Source organism: Ochotona princeps, chromosome 29 (genome assembly GCF_030435755.1).
Source record: "Ochotona princeps isolate mOchPri1 chromosome 29, mOchPri1.hap1, whole genome shotgun sequence".
Taxonomy (NCBI): domain Eukaryota; kingdom Metazoa; phylum Chordata; class Mammalia; order Lagomorpha; family Ochotonidae; genus Ochotona; species Ochotona princeps.
Window position 1 is genome coordinate 19541362 of NC_080860.1, and position 26459 is coordinate 19567820.

The following is a 26459-nucleotide window of genomic DNA, read 5'->3' on the forward strand; positions in this document are numbered from 1 at the left end:
ATTTGGAGAGTGCCCAGCGATGGAAAATCTTTCTCTCTGTCTCTCCTTCTCTAATTTGCCTTTCCAATAAAAAATAAATAAATCTAAAAAAAAAAAAAAGATGCAAATGACGGGTCTTCAACATCTCTACTTAGAGCCACTAGCAAGCCACTCTGGACATGTCCTAGAGCCAGCGGGGTTTCCACGTCATCACGCATGCAATCAAATGACAAGTTGCAGTGCCATCAGACCTTGCTGGAACCGGCCGGTGCAGCTCTTGCAACACACATGCCTTCACGGAGCCGTGTCACCGAGCTGGGCAGTGCAAGAAGGGCCACCAAGTGGACACAGGTGAGGCTGTGTGTGGCGGGGTACTCACAAATTTCAGCTGCTGTTGAGCATACAACATCTGTCCAGGGAGAGCTTGTGCCTGTGACACCAACGGCTGGGGCTGGGACTGAGGCGGGAGCTGTGATGGTTGACTCTGAGCAACCGGCGGCTGTTGGGCCTGTGGCGGTGGCTGGTGGTGCTGCGGGTGATGCAGCTGCTGCAGCTGCTGCGGGAGGGTCTGGGCGGGAGGAGCCTGTGGTTGCTGCATGGGTGGCTGCTGCATGGGCGGCTGGGCTTGTAGAGCCTGCTGCTGTTGCTGCTGTTGCTGCTGCTGTTGCTGCTGCTGCTGTAGCTGTAGCTGTGCCATTCGCTGCAGCTGCTGCTGCTGCTGCTGTATCTGGAGACACAGGGAGCGCACAGTTGCCCAACATCAGCCTTTGGGGTGCCGGCTCCTCCACAGAGGCCTGCCCAAGCTGACCTCTCATCTGGGGCACACCCCTAGGACGGTTTAAGAGAAGTATCTAGGATTGTCAACAACAATACAATAAAATGGATTATAAAAAAAAAAAAAAAAAAAAAAAAAAAAGAGAAGTATCTAGAAGACATGGTATAGATGCAGCCCAGGGCAGCCAGGCTGCACGGTCAGGCAGCCATACATGTCTGAAATCTCCCTGCGATGTTGTTCTGCCCCCACAGAGTGGTCACCAAGCTTCCCCCCACAAATGCCAATGACGCCATGGTTCACAATGACAGCACGAGTGGCACTGGAGGCTCAGGTGTCTCTGGGAAGGGAACCACCAAGAGCCCATGGCAGCCGGCGAGCAGGGCCCTGACGGGGATGGGACAGTGGGGGGATCTGTTCCTTTACCCACACTAACGTGATGGCGCCACAGGCCCAGAGGTGGTGTCCACCACACCTGGATGATGAAGTGAGAAGCAGCCAGTCTTCAAATGCTGGTCTCGCTTCGTGCTTCAGGTAAATAACTCTCATGTGACTTGCTAACAGCCCTTTCCATACACAACAGGTCCACAGCCAAGTACTCTAAACCTGACTGCGAGTGAGGCGGTCACAGAACCTTTCCCCAGGGCAGCGCGTGTCCCGGGGAAGGCTGACCAGGGCAGGAAGCCAGAAGCCGGTACCTGTTGCTGGTTCTGATGGTGCAGCTTGATCAGGTGTTGCTGCTGTTGCTGCTGCTGCTGGAGCTGCTGCTGCTGCTGCTGAACCACGGCCTGGAACTGTTGCTGCAGGGCGTTCTGCTGCGCTTGGAACTGCTGCTGCTGCTGCGCCTGCGCCTGGAACTGCTGCTGCTGCTGCTGTTGCTGCTGCTGCAGGGCCGCCTGCTGGAGCTGCAGCTGGGCTGCAGGGGAGACCCCCGTCAGGCCAGGTGCCTCGCAGGCCGCCCAGTAAGGTTAGCAGCAACAAGCTGCTAGGCTGATGGGAAGGGCCTTCAGGTGGGCCAGTGGCTGCACTGTCCACTTAGCACAGAGACAGACAGGAGACTATGGAACTATGTGCTAACTATGGAACTAACTAACATGAACTACACTAAAATAACCAAAGAGGAGTGAAAAAGGTCAGCTCAGTCTTTCAGAGAGATCAGAAAGCCTGCTTCTAACAACCACTAAACTGCTACGTGTGCAGATTGGCCTCTGCTGGATGCTTCGTATGTCTGGCCTCAGACGCCAAGTGTTCTTCTGTGTTAGGCCTCTCCGAGTTAGCCCAACATTCACACAGGGCACCCATACCAGGCACTTCTCACTCTTACAGATATGTCTTTCATTGTCAAATAATATTCCAACATAAGAGTTTCCCTATGCTTACCTATCATTCATCAGCTAACAGCAACTGGCGTTATTTCTGTTCTGTGGCTCCTGTCACTAATGCTGATGATAACAGGCGCCCTGCCTGCACACGAGTCTCGGCTCTGCTCCTGTCTCTAGCCCCACACCAACGCACATCAGGGAAGCTGGGCCAGGCCACCGGGGCCTTCACACCCACCTAGGACACCCAGCCTGAGTTCTGGGTTCTTGGTTTCAGGCTGACCCAACTCTGGCTGTTGGAAGTATTTAGGAAGTGAACGAGCAGATGGAAGACCTCCTTCTCTTTCCAGAACACAAATACACATTTTAAAAATAGGCATTCAGGAGGCAAGCGTGTGACACAGCAAGTTAGGTGCCAGCAGCCCATAAGGATGCTGGTTTGAGTCCCGGCTGTTCCATTTCTGATCCAGAAAAGCAGTATAAGATGACCCCTGCTCCGACATGAGACAGGAAACAGCCTGGCCCATCCCTGGCCAATAAGACCATCTGGGGAGTAAACCAGCAGATGAAAGATCTCTCTCTCTCTCTCTCTCTCATTCTCTCTCTCTCTCTCTCTCTCTCTCTCACTAGGACTGTGCTTTTCAAATAAAAAAAAAAATTTTTTTTTAAAGAAATGAGTATTCAGGAAATTTTCTGTGGTGGTGGGAATGTTTTAGAGCTGACTGTCCTGACAGCCCCTGACTGGAAGACACTGGGAATCAATGCATGACAAACACCACAGCTCTGAACTGTTTAGTAACAAGATTATCTCTTAATAAATAAAGCAATAATTAAAAAAAAGTGGACCAGGCATTTGGTTCACAGCAGAGAGTCTGTGTTTGATTCCCGGTGCTCAGCTGTGGCAGGCCTCTGAGGAGTGAACCAGCAGAAAGCAGCTGTCTCTGAAATAAACACAATACAAACCAACCAACCAGCCAACAGCCAACCGCCGACCCAGAGCTCCTCTGTTCGTGGGCCGCGTTTCACCCATGGGTGACAGCTTGCAGAAACACAGTAAATAAAACAGAAAAAAAAAAATGTGGGGAGGAGTAGAAGCTGGTGTCGTGGTGTGATGCAGTGTGTTAAGCCTCAGCCTGAGATGCTAGCATCTCATATCAAGGCACTGATTTGAATCCTGGATGCTCTGTTTATCCTCCAACTCCCCACTAACATACTTGGGAAATCAGAGAGACGTCCGAGTGCTTTTGCCACTCATGCGAGAGACACAGATGGAGTTCCAGGCTCCCAGTTTTGGCCTGGCCCAGACCTGGCTGTAGTCATTTGGTGAATGAACCAGTGCATGGAAGCTTGCTCTTTTCTTCCTCATCCTGCTATCCTGTCAAATAAACACATCTTTGTTTTAAATAAGACAGGGCCAACATTGCAGTGAGGCATGTTAAGCAGCTGCCTCTACTGCTACATCCCATACGGGCTATGGTTTGAGTCCTGGCTGCTCTGCTTCTGATCCAGCTCCCTGCTAATGTGTCTGTGAAAGAAGTTTGGGCGACTGCACCCGTGTGGGAGACTTGGAGGAAGTTCTTGGCTTGGCTTTTAATAGCTGGCCAGAAGTACTGGAATGGCCTTGAAAACAAGGATCCCTCAGCACCAAGACGGTGATGCTGCCCACGTGCACTGAGACAGTACCACAGGGGGAGGGGCAAGACTGAGCAGCGCTGCTTTGTGCTATTCCACAACTTCCGTGACGGAGCAAATATCTGAGGGATAAATGATCACCCGCAGGAGGAGGCAGTGGAGCACACTGCCTTGAGCCCACACGCCCAGGCGCCAAGCTCACAGGCATGGCCATCAGAGGCACACCAGGAAAGCAGCTCTGCAACACCTGCCCAGGGCAGCTGCCTGCAGGCTACAAGGGGCCACAGTCTGCAGAGAAGAGCAAAGCAGACAAAGCATCTCCTTCAAGGGAGGGATGCCTCGTGAGGAGCCCGGACTGATCGAGAGCCAGATCCCTGGACGTGGGGCCGACCGTGGGGCTGCAGGTGCCGACAGCACCGCCTTGTGCCGAGAGCCCGGGAAACAGACAAAACGCGAGCCCCTAGCCTGGCCATACGCAGGCTCCTCCAAAGCCTGTCCTTCCCAGGGCCACGAAGCTGAGTGCTGTCATTCAACCCTTTTGCTTACTCCCGGAAGGCTTGCAGCTCTTCTCTCCACACCCAACAAAGATAAAAAGCACAGAGCTATCTGGAGCCTCCTCACACTGTACCCCACAGCACCATAATAAGCAAAGAATAAAATGCAATGGATGTGAAGAAAGCAGTGGATTCCCCAGGAGCCTGGTACTCACTCTGTGGGGTTGCTGTAGATACCACAGCCATGCCGTGGGGCGCCATCCCTGAGGTCCCAGGGGGTGGCTGCCCTGAGAGGGGCATCGACTGTCCCATGGTGCCAAGGCCACCCATGCCACCCAGGGACTGTCCTGGGCCTCGAGGCGGCATGCCTATTCCCGCTGCTCCTGCGGCAGGTCCACCGGTCAGGGTCTGGAGGGCATTCATAGGATCTGTGGGAAGACAGGGTGTGGTGCTTCAGGAGAGCACCTGCCAAGCTGGGCCAGGTCCCAGGGGTGAGGTACATGAAGCACAAACCTCCTTCTCTCAGAGCAAACGGCTGCCTGCAGACAGGTCCAGCCCAACAGGGCCACCTTGCCACTGGGCTGGGCAGCGACCAGGACTCCAAAGCCCTGGAGCCCCAGACACTCTTGTGTCCACATACACAAGTTCTGACACAGCTCTGGACGGCAGAGTGTCACCACACCAGCCAAGGTGGGGCCACTTGACAAGGGCAGTGGGCAAGGCCAAGACAAGCCCAATACTGGTATCTACAGCTCTTTGAGCAAACTCCCAATTTAACAGGAAAGTCTTACCACTGACAGAGGCTTGAGATTTCTTGTTATCTGCACGAAAACAGAAACAGAACTTCTAAGCAATATAGACAAGGTTTTATGTAAACATGTATCCCCTCAGGGAAATCCATGTGGCAGGCATCTGATCAGAGTTTGTTTGCTGATACCAAACTGACCTGGCCCTGCCTAGCAAGGAAGCCAAACAAATCCCAGAGACCCAAACCTTGTTCCCAAGGGGGATGGGAGGGGTTGGGTTGGGTGGGGAGTGTCCATTCTGGGTGCTGAGACCATGTGGGGGCTCTGGCAGCAGGGCAGCTTGGGATCCACCTCAGGGAATGGCCCTCAAGGCGGAGCCACACGAGGTCAGGGTGCTCTAAGCCCACTCTGCCTTTCCTTCCTTCCAGGTCCAAGGTCACAAGCTTGGAAGGAGAAATAGAGCTACAAGATGTGGCTGGAATGCTGGGAACACAGTGACACCTCGGTTCCTGCCTGCTCTGGGAGGAGCTCCTGGAGAACAGCTCTAGCAGCTGGCAGCCTGCAGCCTCCCCGTAAACCCCAGGACCGCTGTAAGCCCACTGACGTGCTGGACAGGGCCATCCAGGCTGCTCCTTCCTCTCTCGGTTCCATCTCTTCTCTTACTTTTCCAGGACCTCCTGAGTAACCTGCTGATCACATTGGCTATAAGGTGAGTGTGGGAAGATGAAACCTACTGGGGCCCTTGAGGTCTCCCTTGCAACTCAGGTTCAGCTGCTGAACCATGGGGAAACAGCACACTCCGTCACATGCCCATGATGGGAAAGGCCATCGACTCCAGCTTCCTGGAAAGTGTCCACCCACCTTCATGGAACACAAAAACAGTATCCAGAGCCTTGGCCCCAGATGCATGGACAGCTCAAGTCTGAAAGACAGCGCCACTGCCTGTCCTGACTACAGCACCCCAGCAAGGTCTCTGAATCCGAGGGGGCGGAGCACAGGATGAGCCTGGCAGAGATGGGGACACAGGCTCAGCAAGCCAAACTGAGCCCCCATGGGTGCACAGAACCAACTCTTAGGGAGGGCAGCTTCTGCTGCGGGGCATTCTCAGGCCCGCTGAAGGCAAAGGCAGCAGTCCTGTGACAAGCCCAAGCACAGGCTCAGCTGAGAGCGCTGTGAAGCCAGCATTAATTCCCATGATGTTGGAACCTGGGATCAAGCTGCGGGCCATGCGTGATTCTCCCATTGAGGCGCTGGGGTCCAGGGCCAGCCTCTCCCCGAGATCATCACCACCCCAAACGCTGACAGCTTACTTACGAATGTCTCGGAAATGGATGATGAGCCTGGCCACGAGAGAAAGGTATTCATCCTGGAAATAAGAACAGGAAGAGGTCAATCCCAATGGACAGGCGCCATCGGGTGACTCCCCGCCACCCACAGCACCCTGCCTGGCCACTGGGCTGAGGCTCAAAGGCTCTATGCCTGCAAGCCCACTGAGCTGTGATGCACACCAGGTCAACGTTCAGCTGTGAGGGCATGAAGACGCATAGGTGAACAGAGAAACAGGAGGGGGTCAGGTGACCTTCTTGGGGCAGAGCACTCAGTAGATGGCCAGCAGCCATGGCAAGGCTCCTTGTGTTGCAGAGGGAAGCATCAACTCCAGCAGGGAGAGGTGTGGCAGGGCTCGCAGGCCTGAAGGACGCAGGCGCCACCGGGACCTCAGCCATGTGATGGACAGTTGTCTGCTGCCTCTCCTGTGGACGTGTTGTCTCCATGCACTTTGGCGTGGGGAGCCCCTGGCTGTGCCTGCTGGGAATGTGTGCCTGAATGTTCTGCACAGCAGGTGGGGAAACAAAACAGCATCCAAAGAGGGCAGGTGAGGGCCACACCCTGACCATTCGGCTGTCCAGGCTGCCATGCTTTGTGAAACTGACCAGCACTGACTGTCTTCCGTTCGCCCAGGGATGTTTCCTGCTGGATGTCCCGGTGAAAACTGTGACTATGAGTCTGTCCTGTGGCCAGTGAGGGGGGGTCTATATGAAAATTCCATTTTCTGTTCCCAAGATGACAAGGTCCAGCCTCTAGCATGGCAGCCTGGGGAAGGCCAAGCAGTGACTCCCTGCCTGCTCCCACATCACTGTGACACCAGAGAGTGGGGGACAAGCCGGAAGAGGAAGGGAAACAAAGAGGAAGTGGTGTCAGACAAGCGTGAAGACATGGGGGGGCACTTCCTACATCTTCATGTTCCCTTGGTGGTCTCCAAACTCCAACCTGCCGTTTCAGCTCAGCCTGAGAAACTGGTACAGGAAAACCGGACCAGGGAAAGTCTAGGACAGTGAAGCATCTGGGAGAAGCCACGTACCAAGAGGCAGGGGGATGGACAGGGAGGCACTGCTGGAGGCACTGCCTGTCCACATCTCAACGTAGGGCAGCAGTTAAGATCCTGTGTGGACATCCACATCCGCGCAGTTTCTGGTCCAGTTCCCAGCTAATGCAGACCCCGGGAGGCAGACAAGATGGCTCCAGTAGCTGGGTCCCTGCCATCCACATGGGAGAACGGCCTGCTGACTCTGGCCTGTTCTGCCCCGGCTACTGAGGAAAACTGGGGAGAGAACCAGTGGACGAAAGTGCTTTCTCCATCTCTGCATTTCACAAAAACAAAACAGACAATGTGGTAGGACTGAAGGAGCCCCCCACAGCTGGGCCCAGACCAAGGCCTGGCCTTGAAGGAGTGTGGTGTGCAGGGCCAAAGGAAGTTAGAGAAGAGAAATCAGGATGCAAGTATGAGGGCGGGGATGGGGGACCAGGAACCAGCCAGAGTTAAGTCTGGCACCTCGCTAAGGTCATCCTGTAGGTCTGTGATACCTTAACCTTGCTGAGTCTTCTCCACTACCACAGAAGGCAAACTGAGATGACAAAACAATAGGCTACTCCTACCCAGACTCAAGTCTTGCTAACAGGGGCTCAGGAACATGTTCCCCAAGCCCTTCTGCGAGGGAGCAGGGCTGAGGGAGATCCACCACAGCCCAGCACACTGGAGCACTTGACCATTCCTGGCCCAGGGCAGTGGTCATGCAAGGTCCAACCTGGCCCTGAAGAGCAGTGTGAAGCAGCCTGACGAGCAGGGAGGAAGGGGTTGCGAGCTGCAAGAAAGGGAACAGAGCACAGTTGGCCCCTGCTGCCCGAGGGGCTCTCATGCAGGGCGAATACCTTTCCTACACGTATTCAGTCCAGGAACAACCAGAGGCTAAGTCTGCAGCTCAGACAGAACAGCTCTCAGGTTAAGACTAAACCCTGGGATCTAAACTAGGCCTCAGACCGCTTCACTGTCTCTCTCTGACACTAGGGCCTAAAGAGACCTCCCATGGGTGAGACTCCCCAGCCTCCTATGTATGCCAGAGCCACAAGACAAAGGCATATTAAAGGCTGGAGTTGAGCATGGTTCACAAAGAAAGAGAAAAGCAGAAAGCTGCACAGGTCGCTGGTGCTGAGGCTTATGCTCCTAAGCCTCCATCTATGGCACTAGAATTCAATTTGGCAGGGCGCAGGTTCATATCCAGGCTGCTCACTTCTGAGCCAGTTCCCTGCTTGTGGCCTGGGAAGACAGTGAAGCGTAGCCCAAGTCCTTGGACCCCTGCACTCACGTAGGGGACCTGGAAAAATCTTCAGGTTCAGTAAGGGCTGTTGTGACCATTTGGGGCGTGAACCAGCAGCACATGGAAGATCTCTCTGCTCTCCTCCTCTCTAACTCTGTTCTTCAAATAAATATAAGTAGGGCCCTGCGTGGTAGCCTAGCAGCTAAAGGCCTCACCTTGAACATGCCAGGATCCCATCTGGGCATCGGTTCTAATCCCGGCTACCCTGCTTCCCATCCAGCTCCCTGCTTGTGCTTGGGAAAGCAGTCAAGGACGGCCCAAAGCCTTGGGCCCCTGCACCCAGGTGGGAGACCCGGAAGAGGCTCCTGGCTCCTGGCTTTGGATTGGCTCAGCTCCAGCCATTGGAGTCGCTTGGGAGTGAACCACTGGACGGAAGATCTTCCTCTCTGTCTCTCCTCCTCTCTCTATATCTGACTTTGCAATAAAAATAAGTAAATCTTATTAAGAGAGAGACGGCTTCACACCGTTTGAACGCTTGCTTGGTGTAGGTCAAGTCTTACACCAGGGCCCGCTGAGCTGCCTTGGGATGAGCTCCAGGAAGCAGAGTGAACACTCCTTACAAACACCCCCTCCACACACTGTGCCACTTCCCCAATTTTTGTGCGAAACCTGAGGAATCTGAACCACACTTCAATCTGCATCCAGCCTGTCTGCTTAGACTCGTTTCAGCCCCACATCCCACAACGGAGCCCAGACCTGAAGCAGTGGGTCCCCACCATCCACACAGGGACCTGGATCACATGAGCAGCTCTGCGGAAGGAACTGGGGGATGGGAACTCTGGCTCTCTGCCTCTCCTAAAGAACTAAAAAACAAAATACAGGTTAATTCTGAACCGGAAGGGGAGAATTTCAGATTTTTATGCTTGGTTTATTTTTTAAAGATTTATTTATTTTTATTACAAAGTCAGATATACAGAGAGGAGGAGAGAGAGACAGAGAGGAAGATCTTCCATCCGATGGTTCACTCCCCAAGTGACGACAATGACCGGAGCTGAGCCAATCTGAAGCCAGGAGCCAGGAGCTCTTCCGAGTCTCCCACCTGGGAGAAGCTCTTGGTTCTTCGCTTCAGATCAGCTCAGCTCTGGCCACTGTACCTATTTGGTTAGTGAACCAGTGAATGGAAGGTCTTTCTCTGTCTCTCCTTCTCTGTATAAATCTGCCTTTCCAATAAAAGATAAATTAAAAAAAAAATGTTTTTAATGACAGAGCCAAAGTTCAAAGCACCATTCTGATACGCAGAAGCAAGCACCCCAAGTGGTGGCTTTAGCCTGTTGCAGTACAATGCCCGCCTCTACACTTGCGTCAAGCTGCAATTTGTTAAAGTAGCCATGGCAAGCCAACACAGACTTGGAGTGAGGTGTCTAACAATGTGGCAGTGACTTTGGAACTGGATTAAGAGAAGCCAGAAGAGTTGAGGAGCAAGACAGAAAACACCAGATGGTTAATGCCTTAACCAGGCTGTTATCAGAAACACAGACATTCAAGAGTCAGCTTCAGAGAAGGGAGGACCTAGGGTCCTGGGTGATCCTGAAGAGCATACACACCCTCAAAACTGAAAGCATCAACACTAACAGTAACTCGGGGTGTGGGCTGTGGCCCTAGCAACTAAGACACCTGCACTACACATCTGGGTGTCTGGGTTTTGATCCCAGCTCTGCTTCAGGGTCCAGCTTCTTGCTAACGGGTCCCTCGGGAGGGGAGTAGCTGACACTGCAAGTGGATGGGGTGCTGCCTCCCCATGAGCGACACCTGGATGGGGTTCCTGCCTTCTGGCTTTGACCTGCCCCAGCCCAGAACCGTCTGGAGAATAAACAGGTGGACAGGAAGTCAGTCCCTCTCTCTCAAAAAAGTAATAATTAATCTTTTTCTAACAAAAAAAGGATAATTCTGGGAAGGGCTCAGAGGAAATGAGGGACATTATTAGAAACTGGGACAAAGCAAATACTTGTCACATGGTGGCACAAGGCCTAGCTGGGGCGTGTCCTCTGGCTGTGCAGAAGGCATGACTATAAGCCAAGGATCTGCATGGTTGGTTCAGTAACTGCAAGACGAGTGTTGAAGGTTCAGCCTGTTTCTGTCTTTGTCTCTCTCCCTTCCTTTCTCTATCAGTAAATGAAAGCGAAAGAGAGAGAAATTGAGAGAGGAACTGTCACACATATATGAATCTAAACTCAAGGATCTGGGAAATTCCTGGGCTGTTCAACTTAGATGAATAAATGAAAGAAAGAAGAAGACAGGGAGAGAAGAGGAGGAAGGAAGAAAAGAAAGAAAAAAAATGCTAAATTGGGAGACTCCCTGCTAGGAAAATGTTGTGGAAAGAAGGCCAAGGAGATCTATAGACAAACGGCATCTGCTGGTACCCAGGGAGCAGGCCCGGGAGTTATAAAGTGCCCCATCACGCCCATGGGTCAGGTACAAGGACGAAAAGACCTTGAAAAGACCCATGGCAAAACGCTAGCCAACAACAGAGATATCACACACACACACACACACACACACACACACACACACACAATGCTACGCCAGCAGAAATACCACCACTTTCAGCTGAATGGTTCAGAGACTGGGTGGAATCAAAACACACACTGGGATTCCCAAAGGACTACAGGCCATCAAAGGGCTGACAAGACCTTGCAGCTGCCAACTTGTGCCGCGTTGCCAGAAGAAAGGATGACCATGAAGGCACGGCTCTGTACACGGGGCTAGAGTCCCTACCTTGCTGCAGTCTTTCTGTAGCAGCGACAGCACACTAAGGAACCATCTCTGCAGGCACACATGCCTCCTCCAGCCAGCAGTGGAGGACGGCCCAAAGCCTCAGGACCCTATAGGGGAGACCCGGAAGAAGCTCCTGGCTTCAGATCGGCTTAGCTCTGGTTGTTGCAGCCACTTGGGGAGTGAACCAGTGGATGGACAATCTTTCTCTCTGTGTCTCCATTTTTCTGTAAATCTGCTTTTCCAAGAAAAATAAATAAATCTTGGGCCTAGTGCAATAGCCTAACGACTAAAGTCCTTGCCTTGCACGTGCTGGGAGCCTGTATAGGTGCCGGTTCAAATCCTGGCAGTCCTGCTTCCCTTCCAGTTTCCTGCTTGTAGCCTGGGAAAGCAGTCAAGGACGGCCTAAAACCTCAGGACTCTGCACCTGCATGGGAGACTCAGAAGAAGCTCCTGGCTCTGGGCTTCAGATCGGCTCAGTTCCAGCCACAGCGGTCACTTTGGGAGTGAACCAGTGGATGGGAAAAATCTTTCTCTCTGTCTCTCCTTTTCTCTGTAAATCTGACTCTCCAGGGAGACCTGGAAGAGGTTCCTGGTTCCCGGCATCGGATCAGCGCACACCGGCCCGTTGCGGCTCACTTGGGGAGTGAATCATCAGACGGAAGATCTTCCTCTCTGTCTCTCCTCCTCTCTTTATATCTGACTTTGTCATAGGGAACCAGGAACCTCTTCCAGGTCTCCGATGTGGGTGCAGTGTCCCAAAGCATTGGGCCGTCCTCGACTGCTTTCCCAGGCCACAAGCAGGGAGCTGGATGGGAAGTGGAGCTGCCGGGATTAGAACCGGCGCCCATATGGGATCCCGGGGTGTTCAAGGCGAGGACTTTAGCCGCTAGGCCACGCCGCCGGGCCCCTAAAACTAAATCTTTAAAAAAAAAAAAAAAGATCACTCTAGTGACACCCTTGGAACATTCTTCCTCATATGGGGGCCTCAAAGGACTCTGTCCCCAGCTGCTGATGTAGGGTAACAACAAGGAGCAGTACATTCTTTCCCCGCTCCTGTTTCCTGGCACACACGGGATGGAAAATGAACACATTTATCCCATCCACCTTCTCACCTCTGACTCTCCCCACTTGAAATGTTAAAATATTTCAACATCAATAAATGTTTTAAAAACCTATTTATTTGAAAGGCAGAGTGACAGAGGGGGAAGGAGATACAAAGATATCTGATCTGTTGGTTTCCCAAATGGTTGCAACTGCCTACGCTGGACAAGAGCCTGAACTCCATTGGGGTCTCCCCTGTGGGTGGCAAGGGGCCCAAGTACTGGAGCTATCTTTCACCAGTTGCATGAACTTTCACCAGGAACAGGAACAAGCTGGTAGGAAGAGGAGCAGCCAGGCTCAAACTGTCACTCGGATGAGATGCACAGCCCACCTGCTGCAGCACCACGTCCGCCTCATTACACATGTTCACTCCCAGCATGCCCCAGCAGAGCCCACATGCACTGACACTCGTGCACTTGCTCATTTCCACTGAACTTCACTCCATTTCTGCTATTCTACCTCATTTCAGCTCTGTCCCGGGGGGGGGGGTGCAGGGGAAGGCAGGTGGTACCTGACCCCCGGTGACATTCTGGGCGCCGACCTCAACAGGCACCACCTTGCTCATGTAACAAACGAGATGAGCCCTTCTGGGCTCACACACCAGGGTCCTGGAGGGGTCTGCGGCAGCACTCCCCCAGAGAGGGCTAAGGCGGAGGACAGAGCTATTTCTTCTGCACAGCACTTGTCCTTTTGCAGGAACAACCAGTTCCTGACTGAGCTCCCTGCAGGATTCTGGGCCTGCAGGGACGGGCCACAGACAGAAGGGGCCAGAAGCTGGGCCTCACCTTAGGTGCCCATCCAGTGCCTTTATACCACATGCACACAGGCTCACCCAGGAGCACTGCAGGCAAAGCTGGCTGGGCTGGAGATCACTGTGCAGCCACTGGCCCTAAATCTGCACAAACCACCCAGACACGTCCCAGGATCTGTAACCCTGCCCTCCTCTAGGGACCACACCCAACAGGGGCTTACCCGAGTCTTGGCCTTCAAAAACACATGGCTCTCCATATCCTTGCTAGATTTACTGTGGGCCACGCCAGCTTTCCTCATAGCATCCTCGCTGCAACACAAAGAGATAAAAGATACATATAAGCATGAGCAGGTCCACCACATGGGGCCCTGGCCAGCAGCCACCCCTGGGTGGACGAGGTGCTGTCCCAGTCCGTCATTCTGGCTGAGGTCCAGGAGGGGCATGCAGGGAAGTGTGCTCCACAGAGCAGTGATGGGCAGCTGAGAGATGGAGCAGGAGCCACGCCCAAGAAGAAACTGGAAGGAAAGGTGGTCACCACAAAGACTACAGCAGCACACAATCCAGTGTGCCACAGCTCACTACGGCCAGCCCTGCCCTCTGGATGCCCCATGGCTCCACTCAACTCTGTCGCTGACAGTTTGGAGAGACCCTGGGCCAATTCCTTCTCTATAAAATGAAGAGGTCACCAGAACCTGTCTTTGGGTCCCTGCAAGGCAAGGGACCCCACATGGGGCATTGAAGTTCTCCCAGTGGAACCAGAGAGACCAGCCCCCACAGCAACAACTTCTAGCTGAGGACAGGAGAATACAGGCCATGCATTTACCAACACATGCAGAAGAGGGCCCGGCATGGTGGCCTAGCAGCAAAAGTCTCGCCTTGTATGCGCAGGGATCCCATATGGACACCGGTTCTAATCCCGGCAGCTTCACTTCCCATCCAGCTCCCTGCTTGTGGCCTGGGAAAGCAGTCGAGGATGGTCCAAAGCCTTGGGACCCTGCACCTGTGTGGGAGACCTGAAGGAAACTCCTGGCTCCTGGCTTTGGATTGCCGGAGCACTGGCCGTTGTGGTCACTTGGGGAGTGAATCATCGGATGGACGATCATCTTTGTCTTTTCTCCTCTATATATATATATATCTGACTTTGCAATAAAAATAAATTATAAATCTTGTTTTGTTTTGTTTTTTTAAAGATTTATTCATTTTATTACAGCCAGATATACACAGAGGAGGAGAGACAGAGAGGCAGATCCTCCGTCCGATGATTCACTCCCCAAGTGAGCCGCAACGGCTGGTGCTGTGCCGATCTTGAGCCAGGATCCAGGAACTTGCTCCAGGTCTCCCACATGGGTGCAGGATCCCAAAGCATTGGGCCGTCCTCAACTGCTTTCCCAGGCCACAAGCAGGGAGCTGGATGGGAAGAGGAGCTGCCGGGATCAGAACCGGCGCCCACATGGGATCCCGGGGCTTTCAAGGTGAGGACTTCAGCTGCTAGGCCACGCCGCCGGGCCCAAGATTATAAATCTTAAAAAAAAAAAAAAAAAAGAATGATGGGCTGCACCCCAGTCTCTCTTTTCTGCCTATTTAACAAGCTGCGCTGGGACTTCCCTTTGTAAACAACTCTAGGTAGTCAAACGTTATATTCATCCTGCTTTTCGGCAGGTAACAGAGTTTGCCCTGACACAGCTTCCTGTGCTTCCTAACCTTTAACTTCACTGGAGGGTCCAGAGAGGCAAACATATCTACTAGCCTGTCACAATGTTAATGTTGGATAGAAGTACTGTTGGGACTGCCCTTCTGCCTGCTCCCTTTTCCTACCCTATATAAGCTTGTGACTTCTCTGAAATGCATGAACATCCCTCACCATCAGCTTGTCTCCAGTGTTTCTGCTGCAGAACATTGTCACCTCACCCCTACCCAAAACCGGTGGTCTCAGGGCCTTCTGGACAGAAGACCCCCAAGAGTAGGCTAACGACTCACAGGGTGTTTCTGACCAGAAGAACCTAGATAGAACTGCTCACCTCACCTGTTTCCCCTTCCCCAGTAGCTGTTGGTACCCCAACTTTTGACAGTGGTGTGAAGAAAACAGACAAACCAGCCAGAGATGAGTGTCTGCTGGCTAAGCTGCCTAACCTGTAGGCTGACAAGCAGGAAGGCTATGGTTGGGGGGTGCAGCTGGGGGCCAAGGGATATACACAGAAAAGGAGAGGAGGCAGGAGTCTAAGGGGGTGCCCAGCGTACAGGTGGAGCAGCAATCACTGAGGGCTAAGCTAAATTCCTCAGTACAGCATTAAGAGCTGCTGCTGGTCAGTACCCAGGCAGTCCTCACAGACATGGTACACCCAGTCTGGACACAGGCACCAGAGACTCGACCTAGAAACATGGTGGAGAGATGGAGCTAGGAGGTATGGAAGAGCTGACAGCAAAGGGGCACCAGATGCCAGGGTCTGTGCTGGAGGACAAGCCCTGTTCCAGGTTGCCAGGGCCACTTCAGATGATGTGCGTGACATAAGCCCCGGACAGGCTGAAGCCCAGAAACAGATGTGTGCTAGCATGTTTGGAGATGCACCTCTGCCAAAGAAGAGTGAGTGAGCCAGTACGACAGCCAGTTCCAGGTGGACAGCAAAGGCTGAGGAGGAAGCCAGAGGCACTCCTGGGCCCACACGGCTCCCTGCCCAGCCACAGCATCAGCATGTGCCTCTCTGTCCGGAACAATGATACCTAAAGAACCATTCCCAGTTTCTGTTCCTGTTTGTAGCTATGAACATCAAGCTGCATGAGAGAAAGGGAAGCAGCAGGAGGCAGCGCCCTGTCCGTGTCCTACACAGAGCCCTGCTCTCTGGGCACCAGCTGCTCACAGTCCACAGTTCACTCAGCTCAGGTTCGCTCCCCTCTTTCTTCCTCTGAGATCTCATGTGCCAGCTGCACAAGGCTTTGCCCAGGACCTGGCTCACTCTTAGAACAGCCTGGACTATTTGCCCAAGCCCTTTACATTCTCCCCATGCTGGGTTTGCAGCCTCGGCAGTAGATTGGCACGGCCACTCTTCTGTCCTCTGAAAACAGAATCCTGCCAACAATCGTGATGAAACGAAGGTGGGCTGTCATTCAAGGAGGCAGCTGCCACCCGAGTGGAGGGTGCAGCTCCATGGGCGACATGGAACAACAACAGGTCACGGTGACAGGCCAACACAACCCAGCCAGGAGCTCGGCGCCAGAGAGCCAGGAGCAGGCGAGGAGCAAACCAGTGTCAGCTCAAGTGTAGGGGAGCCCAAATGACCAGCCTGCCATGGTCCTGTCCAATATCCTCACTGTGCTCACAGAAGGGCAGGAGCCTATGGTGCTGCAGGACTGACAACAGCACAAACTGAATAGGAACCTGGGGGTTACTTGCTGAGTGGGGTTGCTCACTGAGTGAGCTGAATGCGACCAGCCCAACCTGGCTCAGGACACACAGCCCTCAGATGTGCCCCAGGCTCCACAAACTCTCCCTCGGGCCACCTCGAAGCTGCCCAGGCAGGTTCCAACCAGTCCCTGGCTTAAACCTCCCCCTGACCATCAACATCATGAGACCCTGGAACTCACCTACCAAGGCTTCTGAGGATGCCTTCAGTATCCCAACCTGCTTCTAGAACACAGTGTGTCCTAGAGCCCTGCCTGAGCAGTCACAAGTGACCCACCAGAAAAACCTGTTGATACCCTCATCTTCTGCACCCAGCACCCACGCGAGAAACCTGGGGCTTCTTTCTCCCTGCCCCAAGTGTTATTTATCCAGTTTTTTTTCTTTATTTTTGAAAGGTTGTGTTAGGGAGAGATCCTCCACCCACTTTCGTTCACTATGGTTGCAACCCAGGTGGTTGTTAACAGTTGCAGCGGGGCTGGGCTAGGCTGAAGTCCACCTGGGGATCTCCCACATGGGTAGTAGCGGGGGCTCCCACAGCCATGGACCAGGTTCCACTGCTCTGCAAGGTGCATTAGCAGAAAGCTGGACGGGAAGTGGAACAGCTGAGACTCAAAGCAGCATCCATACGGGATGCCAGCACTGCAGGTGGTGGCTTGACTGAACGCTGGGCTACCCCTCCACTTCCTTCCCAATTGCCACCTCCAGTTCCCTAGGAAGTTCAAATCCTTGCCCCACCGCAACTGAGACATTCCCTCCTAATGTACCGGTCTCCAATTTTCCACTGTTGCCTCCATCGCCTCCATCACCTCCACCAGCCTCCTAAGTCATGTGACCACTAGTGAGCCTGTAAGCAGCAGGCTATGTCCCTCACTGCACACAGCCACATCCGCAGCCCGGCCATGAGTCCACTGAGAAGCTCCCTCTAGTGACCACACTCAGGGGACGGGGGGGGCCAGGGACTCTGCTGCCTTGCACACTCCCTCACTGTCCCACAAGCCCCGTTAGGGCCTCCCACTTAATACCCACTCTGTCTACGTCACAGAAGCCCTGTAGGAGTCACTGGTTCCTGTGTGTAGGTTCCACTGTCCTAACGAACACTGAAAGCGGATATCATGGCACCCACTCTACGTGGCAGGCAGCCGTCGGTGTGGGAGGATAACAGGCCGTTTCCACAGAAGGAATGGGCTGTCACACATTCTGATGGGCTGTGACAGGCAGATACAAGTAGCAGAGGCCAAGTGGCCAGGAAAAGGTGCCATGGCCTGAAGCTTACAGAACCCAGGCAGCGAGTCTGGCAGCAAGCACACTGGCCATTCTCCAGCTCTGGAGCCCAGGGAGACACTCTGTGCCCCAGTGACCCCTCATCAAGGAGCGCCCAGAAGGGCTGTGGCCAAGTTGCAGAGCTCCTGTTCAGCCTGGACTTGTGGGTTCTCATCACCTGCCAACCCTAAACTGGGGGCTCAGTTCATCAGCAGGGATCTAGCTGCCTGCCCTTATCATCTGAATCCGTGTAGAATAAAGCAGAGAGAAGGCCAGAATCCTAACAGGCTCACACAGACATCAGGTTCCAGGTGTGCCAGCACAGGCGAGGCCTCTGGCAGTCAGGCCCTCAGCACCTTCCTACAGTTCACATCGTGAGGTCCTGGGCACACGGGAAGCACTAAGTGTGTGTTCAAGAAATAGGTCAGAGAATAACCCACATGACTGAGCGGCGGGACAGCTTCCCGGAATATCTGCACGGCTCGCAGATGTCAGTGTGACCCCCTTTCCCAGGAGATGATGGAGCAGAGCGCCTGCAGCAGCTCAGGAGCACGCCCCTCACGCCAGCCAGGCACATGAGATGGGGCTAGGGAAAGAACTGACTGGGCGACTGCCACTACCAGTGTATGTGTAGGCTGATATGGGTGAAGGCCTGAGCCGGACCCCACACTAGCTGGCACACACAGGAGTCAGATCTGGGGTCACCTCTGCTAAGGTCTCTTTGGGGACCCCTCAACTAGACCACTGGACTCCAACCACAGGGAAAATCACAGGATCTGTGGTCTGACCATGGAGTGCATGTGTCAGAACCGGGTCTCCTCGGTCATTGAATCCCGTGCAGTGGACGGCACGCCCAAATGCACATGGGTGCATGACAACCAGTTCACTGAGGCCTGCAGAGGATGTCTAGTATCACGGAGAGCAGAACAAACTGAACAGCTTTCACAGCTAAGCTTTGACAGTGAATATCTTGGCAAGTAGAGACTCTTAGGTGGACTATCAGCCAACGGACCTCGGAAGGATTTCTTCAACCTTGGAGCAAGAAAATCAATAGTGTCTCAGAACTATCGAAACCACTTAAGCGGTACCCTCAGAACATGCTCCACAATGGGGATCAGGGGATGACAGCAGGTGGCTGTCCCCCATTCTCGGGTACTGATTCAATTGGGCTGCTAAGAACAGCTCTCACCCCTTTTCTCCCCACTTCCCTCAGATACGGGAAGAAAAAAGCACATTGAAAACAGTTGTCTCGGGTCCGGCGGCGTGGCCTAGCAGCTAAAGTCCTGGCCTTGAACACCCCGGGATCCCATATGGGCACAGGTTCTAATCCCGGCAGCTCCACTTCCCACCCAGCTCCCTGCTTGTGGCCTGAGAAAGCAGTTGAGGACGGCCCAAAGCTTTGGGACCCTGCACCCGCGTGGGAGACCCGGAAGAGGTTCCTGGTTCCTGGCATCGGATAGGTGAGCACCAGCCCGTTATGGCTCACTTGGGGAATGAATCATCGGACGGAAGATCTTCCTCTCTGTCTCTCCTCCTCTCTCTGTATATCTGACTTTGTAATAAAAATAAATAAATCTTTAAAAAAAAAAAAGAAAACAGTTGTCTCATTCATTTCCCACATTTCCCTCCCTACCCTAATCGGTGGTCCACATGGGCATACATCCTTTTTAACTGCGTAAGTATCATCAAAAATACATTTTAAAAATTAAAAAAAAAAATTAGAAAGTCTAGGCTCCTGGCTTTGGCCGGCCCAGCCGTGACTGCTGCGGCCATCTGGGGCACTTTACCAGCAAATGGAAGAGCCCTTTCTCTCTCTTTATTTCTCCATTTTTCCCTTCCTCTAATTCTACCTTTTAAACAAATAAGTAAGTCCTTTCTTTTTAAAGAATTGTTTCAAAAAATTTTATTGGAAAGACAGAAATACAGAGAGAAGGAGATACAGAGAGAAAGATCCTCTGTCCACTGGTTCACCCCGCTAGCGGCCACAATGGCTGGAGCTGAGCCGATCTGAAGCCAGGAGCCTCATGCTTGTTCTGGTCTCCCACCCAGATGCAGGGTCCCAAGGCCCCAAGCTGTCCTCGAGGCCACAAGCAGGGAGCTGGATGAGAAGTGGAACAAATGGGACACGAACACCCATATGAGTTCCAGGCGCACACAAGGTGAGGACCCCAGTCACTAGGGCTACCGCACCGTTCACAGTCCTTTCTTTTTAAAAAGAATCAATCAGTGCCCAGAAAACTGGGTACAGATTCCCTCCCCAACACCCCAGGAAAACTAATACAGCTGCACAATGCTCCCATGCCCAGCTTTGAATACCACTGTATGAATTTAAACTATAAGCATTCATTGGTCAGTTTTGTAGCACAGCATTTTAGCCTACTGCCTGCGACTCTTGCATCCTACAAGAGTACCAATTCTCGAGTCCCAGCTGCTCCAACTTTCAATCCAGCTCCTTGCTCACAAGCCTGGGAAAGTTGCAGCAGATGGCCCAAGTGCTAAGGCCACTGAATGAGTCCCAGGCTCCTGGTTCCTGCCTAGCCCAGCCCCACTGCAGGAGTGAATGATCAAAGATCATTTTATTCCCCTTTCTCTAATTCTGCCTTTCCAATAAAAATAAATCTTTTTTAAAAAGATTTATTTATTTTTATTGGAAAAGCATATATACAGAGAGGAGGAGAGACAGAGAGGAAGATCTTCCATCAATGATTCACTCCCCAAGTGGCCGCAACGGACGGAGCTAAGCCAATCCGAAGCCAGGAGCCAGGAGCTTCTTCGTCTTAGTGTCCCATGCAGATGCAGAGTCCCAAGGCTTTGGGCCGTCTTGACTGCTTTCCCAGGCCACAGGCAGCGAGCTGGATGAGAAGCAGGGCCGCCGGGACATGAACCAGCACCCATATGGGATCCTGGGACGTTCAATGCGAGGACTTGAGCCGCTATGCTATTGTGCCAGGCCCTAAAATTAAATCTTAAAAAAAAAAAAAAAAAAAAGAAAAGAAAAAAAGAGGAAAGCATAAGCTGGCACTGTGGCGTGCTGGGCTTTTTCAGCAGCACTGGCATCCCACATGGGTGCTATTTCCTGTACCGCCCGCTCCACTTCCAAATCAGCTCCCAGTTTAATGCCTAGGAAGGCAACAGAGGATGGTCCATCTGCTTGGCGGGAAATCCGGAAGAGGCTCCTGGCTTCAGATCAGCTCAGCTCTGAACACTGTGGCCATCTTGGGAGTGAATCAGCGGATGGAAGCCCTCTCTCTCTTTCAAAGATAGATAGATAGATAATTTAGAAAATAAATAGATAAAATGCAAGCATTCATTCTCAGTTTACCCAGAAGGTAAACTACTGAGAGGCAGAAGCGAAGGGGAGAAGCAGAAGAAACTGGTGGGGAAGGGAAATGGAGCGCCCGTCAGTAAGTCACAAGCTCACCAAGTAAGGAGCCGTACGGCAGCACCAGCACACTATGAGACCAGGGTGAAGTCAAGGATCCAAGGCACTCGCCACCTTGGGGAGGGCTGGGAGAAGAGGTTATCCCTGCACATCCCAATTTATGTGTATGATATTAAAATACTTTAACATTAAATGACAAGATGCACAAAAGGACTCTGTCACAGAGAAACGCCCGATCTACAACAGCAACTGCTAAGAAAGGGCCGGCCCACACCCTATGCTGGAGGGCCAGGGCCTGATTCCTGGCTCCTCATTCCAGAGTCTGCATCTGAACTGGAGGCAGCTGGGCTCCTGCCACCCATCGGGGAGTCCTGGATTGCAAAACTGGTTCCTGCTTCCAGTCCACTGGAGGCTTTTAGGGAGTAAATCAGCAGGAAGAAGTTAGCTCTCTCTGTTGGTCTCTCACATAATTTTGTATATTTTAACTTAAAGAACAGAAGGTCCTGTCCACCTTTCTAAACCTTCCTGACTTAGCCAACACTGGACGGGAAGCTTCTGTTCCCCATGAGTGTTCCAAAAGCCCCAGCAAGCATTCCTTCCACAGTGTTCCCAGTGGCCCCAGGCCACACAATACAGGCGTGGCACAGAGCTTAAGCCGAAGCAGCTGCCCTTCTGTAGGCTCCCTGTGCACACCTGGCTATGCAAGCCTCTTCCCTGTCCTTGGGCAGCAGGGAACTGGTTCTGAGTCTCTAGAGAGCACCCCACTGTCCTTGGTCCTCTCCCAACCCCAGAGCTGGCTCGCTGCCCCAGTGGCCAGGTGGTTCAGCTCTGAGGCAGGAAATGACGAGACACCAACTGTTTAGTCACCAACAGTAACCAAAGCAAACACCTGGCCTTTGGACCTCACAGGTAGCTGGCTGCGAATCAGCCAAACTTCACCCCAAACAAACTGCAACTTCTTCCCTTTGCTTTGTTAGCAAACTTTTGCATTCTGGCTGTTTTACTATTTAAAGAAATATACAAACGTTTTCGAACAAGATAAAAAAAAAATACAGGGCCCAGCGCGGTGGCCCAGAGGCTAAAGCCCTCACGTTGCATGTGCCAGCATCCCATATGGGCGCCAGTTCTAATCCTGGCAGCCCCACTTCCCATCTAGCTCCCTGCTTGTGGTCTGGGAAAGCAGTCGAGGATGGCCCAAAGCCTTGGGACCCTGCACCTGCGTGGGAGACCAGGAAGAGCTCCTGGCTCCTGGCTTTGGATCGGTGCAGCTCTGGTCATTGTGGTCACTTGGGGAGTGAATCATCAGACAAAAAATCTTCCTCTCTGTCTCTCCTCCTATCTGTATATCTGCCTTTCCAATAAAAATAAATAAATCTTTTTTTAAAAAAAGATATAAAATATATACATATTTCAGAATCTAACCAGCCACCTACAGGTAGCAATGGGTATTTTGGTCTTGCAGAAATGTTTTAATCCTACCAGTACCAGAATCTTGACATTGTTTTCTCAGTTGTCTGATTAAGTTATCCTATGTCTATCCAGCTCTTTCCACCCACAGGGAACAAGAACAAAGAAATGACCAGTAGCATTGCGGTATAGCACGTTAAGCTGCTGCCTGCAATGCCAGCATCCCATATGAGCACTGGCTCAAGTCTCCCAGCTGCTCTACTTCTAATCCAGCTCCCTGCCAATGCACCCAGGAAAGCAGCAGAAGATGGCCTAAATGCTTGGGCCCCTGTTACCAGCAAGAGACCTGGATGAAATTTGAGGCTCCTGCCCTCAGCCCCAGCGTTGGATATTGTGGCCATTTGGAAAATAAATCAGGAGTTTCAGGAGGAATAGAGACCTTGCTCGCTCTCTAACTTCCTCTTTGTAACTCTCCCTTTCAAACAAACTTTGTTAAAAAAAAAAGAAAGAAAGCAAGAAAAACTAAGATCTGAAAGAAAGGCTACTGTCCTTGAGATGCCATGCTGCTGTCAGATGCTTCAACCTCAAAACCACCAGGCAGGGGCCCAGCACAACATCCTCACCTTCCATGCACCAGGATCCCATATGGGCACGGGTTCTAATCCCAGCTGCTCCACTTCCCATCCAGCTCCCTGCTTGTGGCCTGGGAGAGCAGTAGAGGACGGCCCAAAGCCATGGGACCCTGCACCCATTTGGAAGACCCAGAAGAAGCTCCTGGCTCCTGGCCAGCTCAACTCTGGTTATTGCTGCCACACGGGGAGTGAACCAGCAGATGGAAGATTTTTCTCTCTGCCTCTCCTTCTTTCTGTAACTCTCACTTTCCAAAAAAAAAAAATACCTGCCCGAAGGGGCTCTCAGCTCACACCAAGACATCAGAAAGCACTCATCTCCCATGGCAATGCAGTATTTAAGGGAAGGGACCACGACTGGAATTGTATGGTGTCTGGTTGGACTTTAAATAGTCTGAGAAGGGCTGGGGAGAAGCAGATGGAACAATACTGGCCATATGTCACCAACACTCAAGTACTCAGCAGACCGTTCTTCTATTTTCTCTACTTCTGGGAACACTTGAAAAAAAAAAAAACATAATGGAACTGAAAAAAAAAAAAAAAGTCATCCAGGCAGTCAAAGGCTTGTCTTAAGCACACAGGAAGGCTGTGCATGGTCCACATGTCCTGGGAACAGAGGCTGCAGGCACACAGGGGACAGCAGGAGCCCACCCAGGCAGAGCATCCAACTGAAACCAGGAGAAACCCACCACCCAAAACTGCATGCCCAGTTACCGCCTAGCTCCATCCATAAAACGCATGCGTGCATTTACACATCTACAACACAAAGCTAGAAGCACATTCAGCAGGAGAGGAAGTATGTCAGTACTAACCCTATCTGGGCAGGGAGATTATAGAAAGCCTCTTCCTGTTTTTCAGTCCTCCACAATGTTATCGGGACAGGCACGAGGCACTACACCCATAAGTCCTGAATGCAATCACAGACACAGGAGGGCCAAAAGGGCTGAGACCGGCGGCATCTGCCCCAGGCTCCCAATCTTTTTTTTTTTTTTTTTTTTTTTTTACAATCTTTACATAGTTAATTGGGGTAAAAAGGTTCAAGGGCTATAGGGAAGTGGGTAAGACTATTATTTCCATATTGTTTTCTTCATGTATCTGAGGTATAGGGGGATACTGAGGGAGAAACCCCACCCAGTTTCCCACCCACCCCAAGTCCCAGATGTGGGGCATGCTCTGAGATCCTTGCTCAAGTGGTTTTGACAGTTCACCAGTTATGAATCGCTGCCAATCTCGCCACTCCAAGCATGATGAGGTCGTTGAAGAATCCACTGATTGACACAGTCCCTCACAGAGTCTCCATTTGCCCAATATTTTGCTGCCAACATATAGCTGAGATAAATGATTGACCTGTTCTGTCTTCTGTCTTCTTGGTTAGGGTTCTGAGTCTGGCATTTCGATTGGGGAGATCCCCAAAGAAACTTTGAGGTATTCCCAGACCAGATTTTTGTGTGTTCTAGCAAGCACAGGGCTCAGCACAATCCATCGCCCCAATCAGCTGGTAGTTGCAATTGCTAGGTTGGTTCTGTTTTCAGCCCCGACTTCCACTGGAACCAATGGGTGTTGCAGTCCAGCCTGGTTCTGCCCAGCACATACTCAGCCGTCACATAAACCAGTGGGAGCTGCAGCCTAGTCAGAGCGACCCACAATAACCCCCACCAGACCTGTCCCCTACCCTGGTTTGCCAGTATGTGTAGCAGACTAGTCCAGTCTGTCCCACACCCCATTTGGCTCTCGTACATGTTGATGGGTATTGAAGCTTAGTTCCATCCAACCAGCTCAACTATCCAGCCCTCACGGATGTTGTTGAGTGCCTCTCTGTCTAGCCACCCCAGCCCCTGTCCTAGTTTTCGTGTCCTCCCGTGGGAGTGGTAATCCAAGAGGGAGGAGCCCACTGTTTCCCTCCCAGGTCTCTCTCACTCTTCAGATTATGCACTCTTCAGGTGGTTCTGGCATTTGACTTGACAGAATTAGCCCCCAGTGCCAGCTTCTGCCAGCTGGTGCTGCAGCTAAGCCCAAACAACCCTCACCCACTCTAATTTTGTTTGCACCAGTAGGAATAATCAGCCCAGCTTAGGCTTTTCCCTGATCTAGTCCACGAGGCCCACAGGTGTTGCAGCCCTGCTTAGTCTGGTCTGCCCCCCTCCCAGCCCACGCTCTCCAGTGGGAGTAGCTGTCTGGCAAGGGAACCCTCCCTTATTCCCCCTGCCGGCTCTGCCCTCTCCCTTCCTGGTTCTCACACATGCTGGTTGGGTGCTGCGGTCACATCCGGTACAGGCAGCATCACCTTGGCATTCCGTATTGTGCACTGGTTTTTGTTGCGACTGAACCTGGCTCGACCCACACTCTGTTCTGGTGCTTGGATTTGCCAGTGGATGACGTGAACTGATTCAGCCTGGTCTGCCCCCCACCCATCCCAGACAGTCTGTCCACGTCTGCTCTGCCCACCACAGCCCTCCTCAGGGCCTCTGCCCGGTCCTCCTGCACTCTACCTGGGCAGGTGGGCCTCCAGAATGGCCCACCCACTTGCTCCTGCAGCAGGAAGAACACTCCCCCAGGCCTGCTCCCACATCTCCCGCTGCCTGTTGGTATTTCTGCTCAGAGGGGTGGGCAGCTCTCCCACATCCTCACTTCACACTGATCCCTCAGAATCAAAACGCAGTCAAGGGTCCTCACCTAGCAGGATACATGCCTGTGTCCCTCCTCTCTCTACACACATACCCACCCCACAGCTTCTTTGCTTACAGGTTCTCTCCGTCTTAAACCCTTCTGTTAATCCTTATCATTAGGGCAGCCAATGGGTATCAAACTCAAGTAAGCATTCAAAATCAACCGGGGGCCTGTTATAAAGGCAGGTGCTGACAAGGATATTAAGCAAACAGAACTGCACAGTGCTGGTGGGAATGTAAACGGAGCCACCTGGGGGAAACGTTTGGCAGAGCACATTGAACCCTCTAACCCAGCCACACAAGCTGCTGACAGGAGTTAATGAACACAGTCAACGAAGACTCGACCAAAATCACTCCTGGCGCCGCCTGCAACGTAGACAACAACTGGGACTATGCCAACGTCCACTAAGCACCCAGTGCAAAAGTGACCTGGTGTACACACGACAGAGTAACTGCTGCTCACAAGAATGATTCCACAGCCCTGACACTGAACAAGAACGCACACGCTGGGACTCCAGTGACGGGAAGTTGAAGAACATATCAAAGGTGTCCCTGG

General features: G+C 52.5%; 1 protein-coding gene across 2 annotated transcripts in view; it reads right to left on the minus strand.

Moving 5' to 3' along the window:
* MED15 (mediator complex subunit 15) overlaps positions 1-26459 on the minus strand; it is a 54083-nt gene that overhangs the window by 15167 nt on the left and 12457 nt on the right. For both annotated transcript variants that reach the window (XM_004592146.2, XM_058656488.1), the window contains exons 2-7: positions 13384-13471; positions 6257-6308; positions 4988-5017; positions 4412-4624; positions 1450-1667; positions 359-706 (exon numbers count right to left, since the gene is read on the minus strand). In XM_004592146.2, the coding sequence (XP_004592203.1) occupies positions 359-706; positions 1450-1667; positions 4412-4624; positions 4988-5017; positions 6257-6308; positions 13384-13471 (949 nt within the window). The remainder of the gene's footprint in view (positions 1-358; positions 707-1449; positions 1668-4411; positions 4625-4987; positions 5018-6256; positions 6309-13383; positions 13472-26459) is intronic.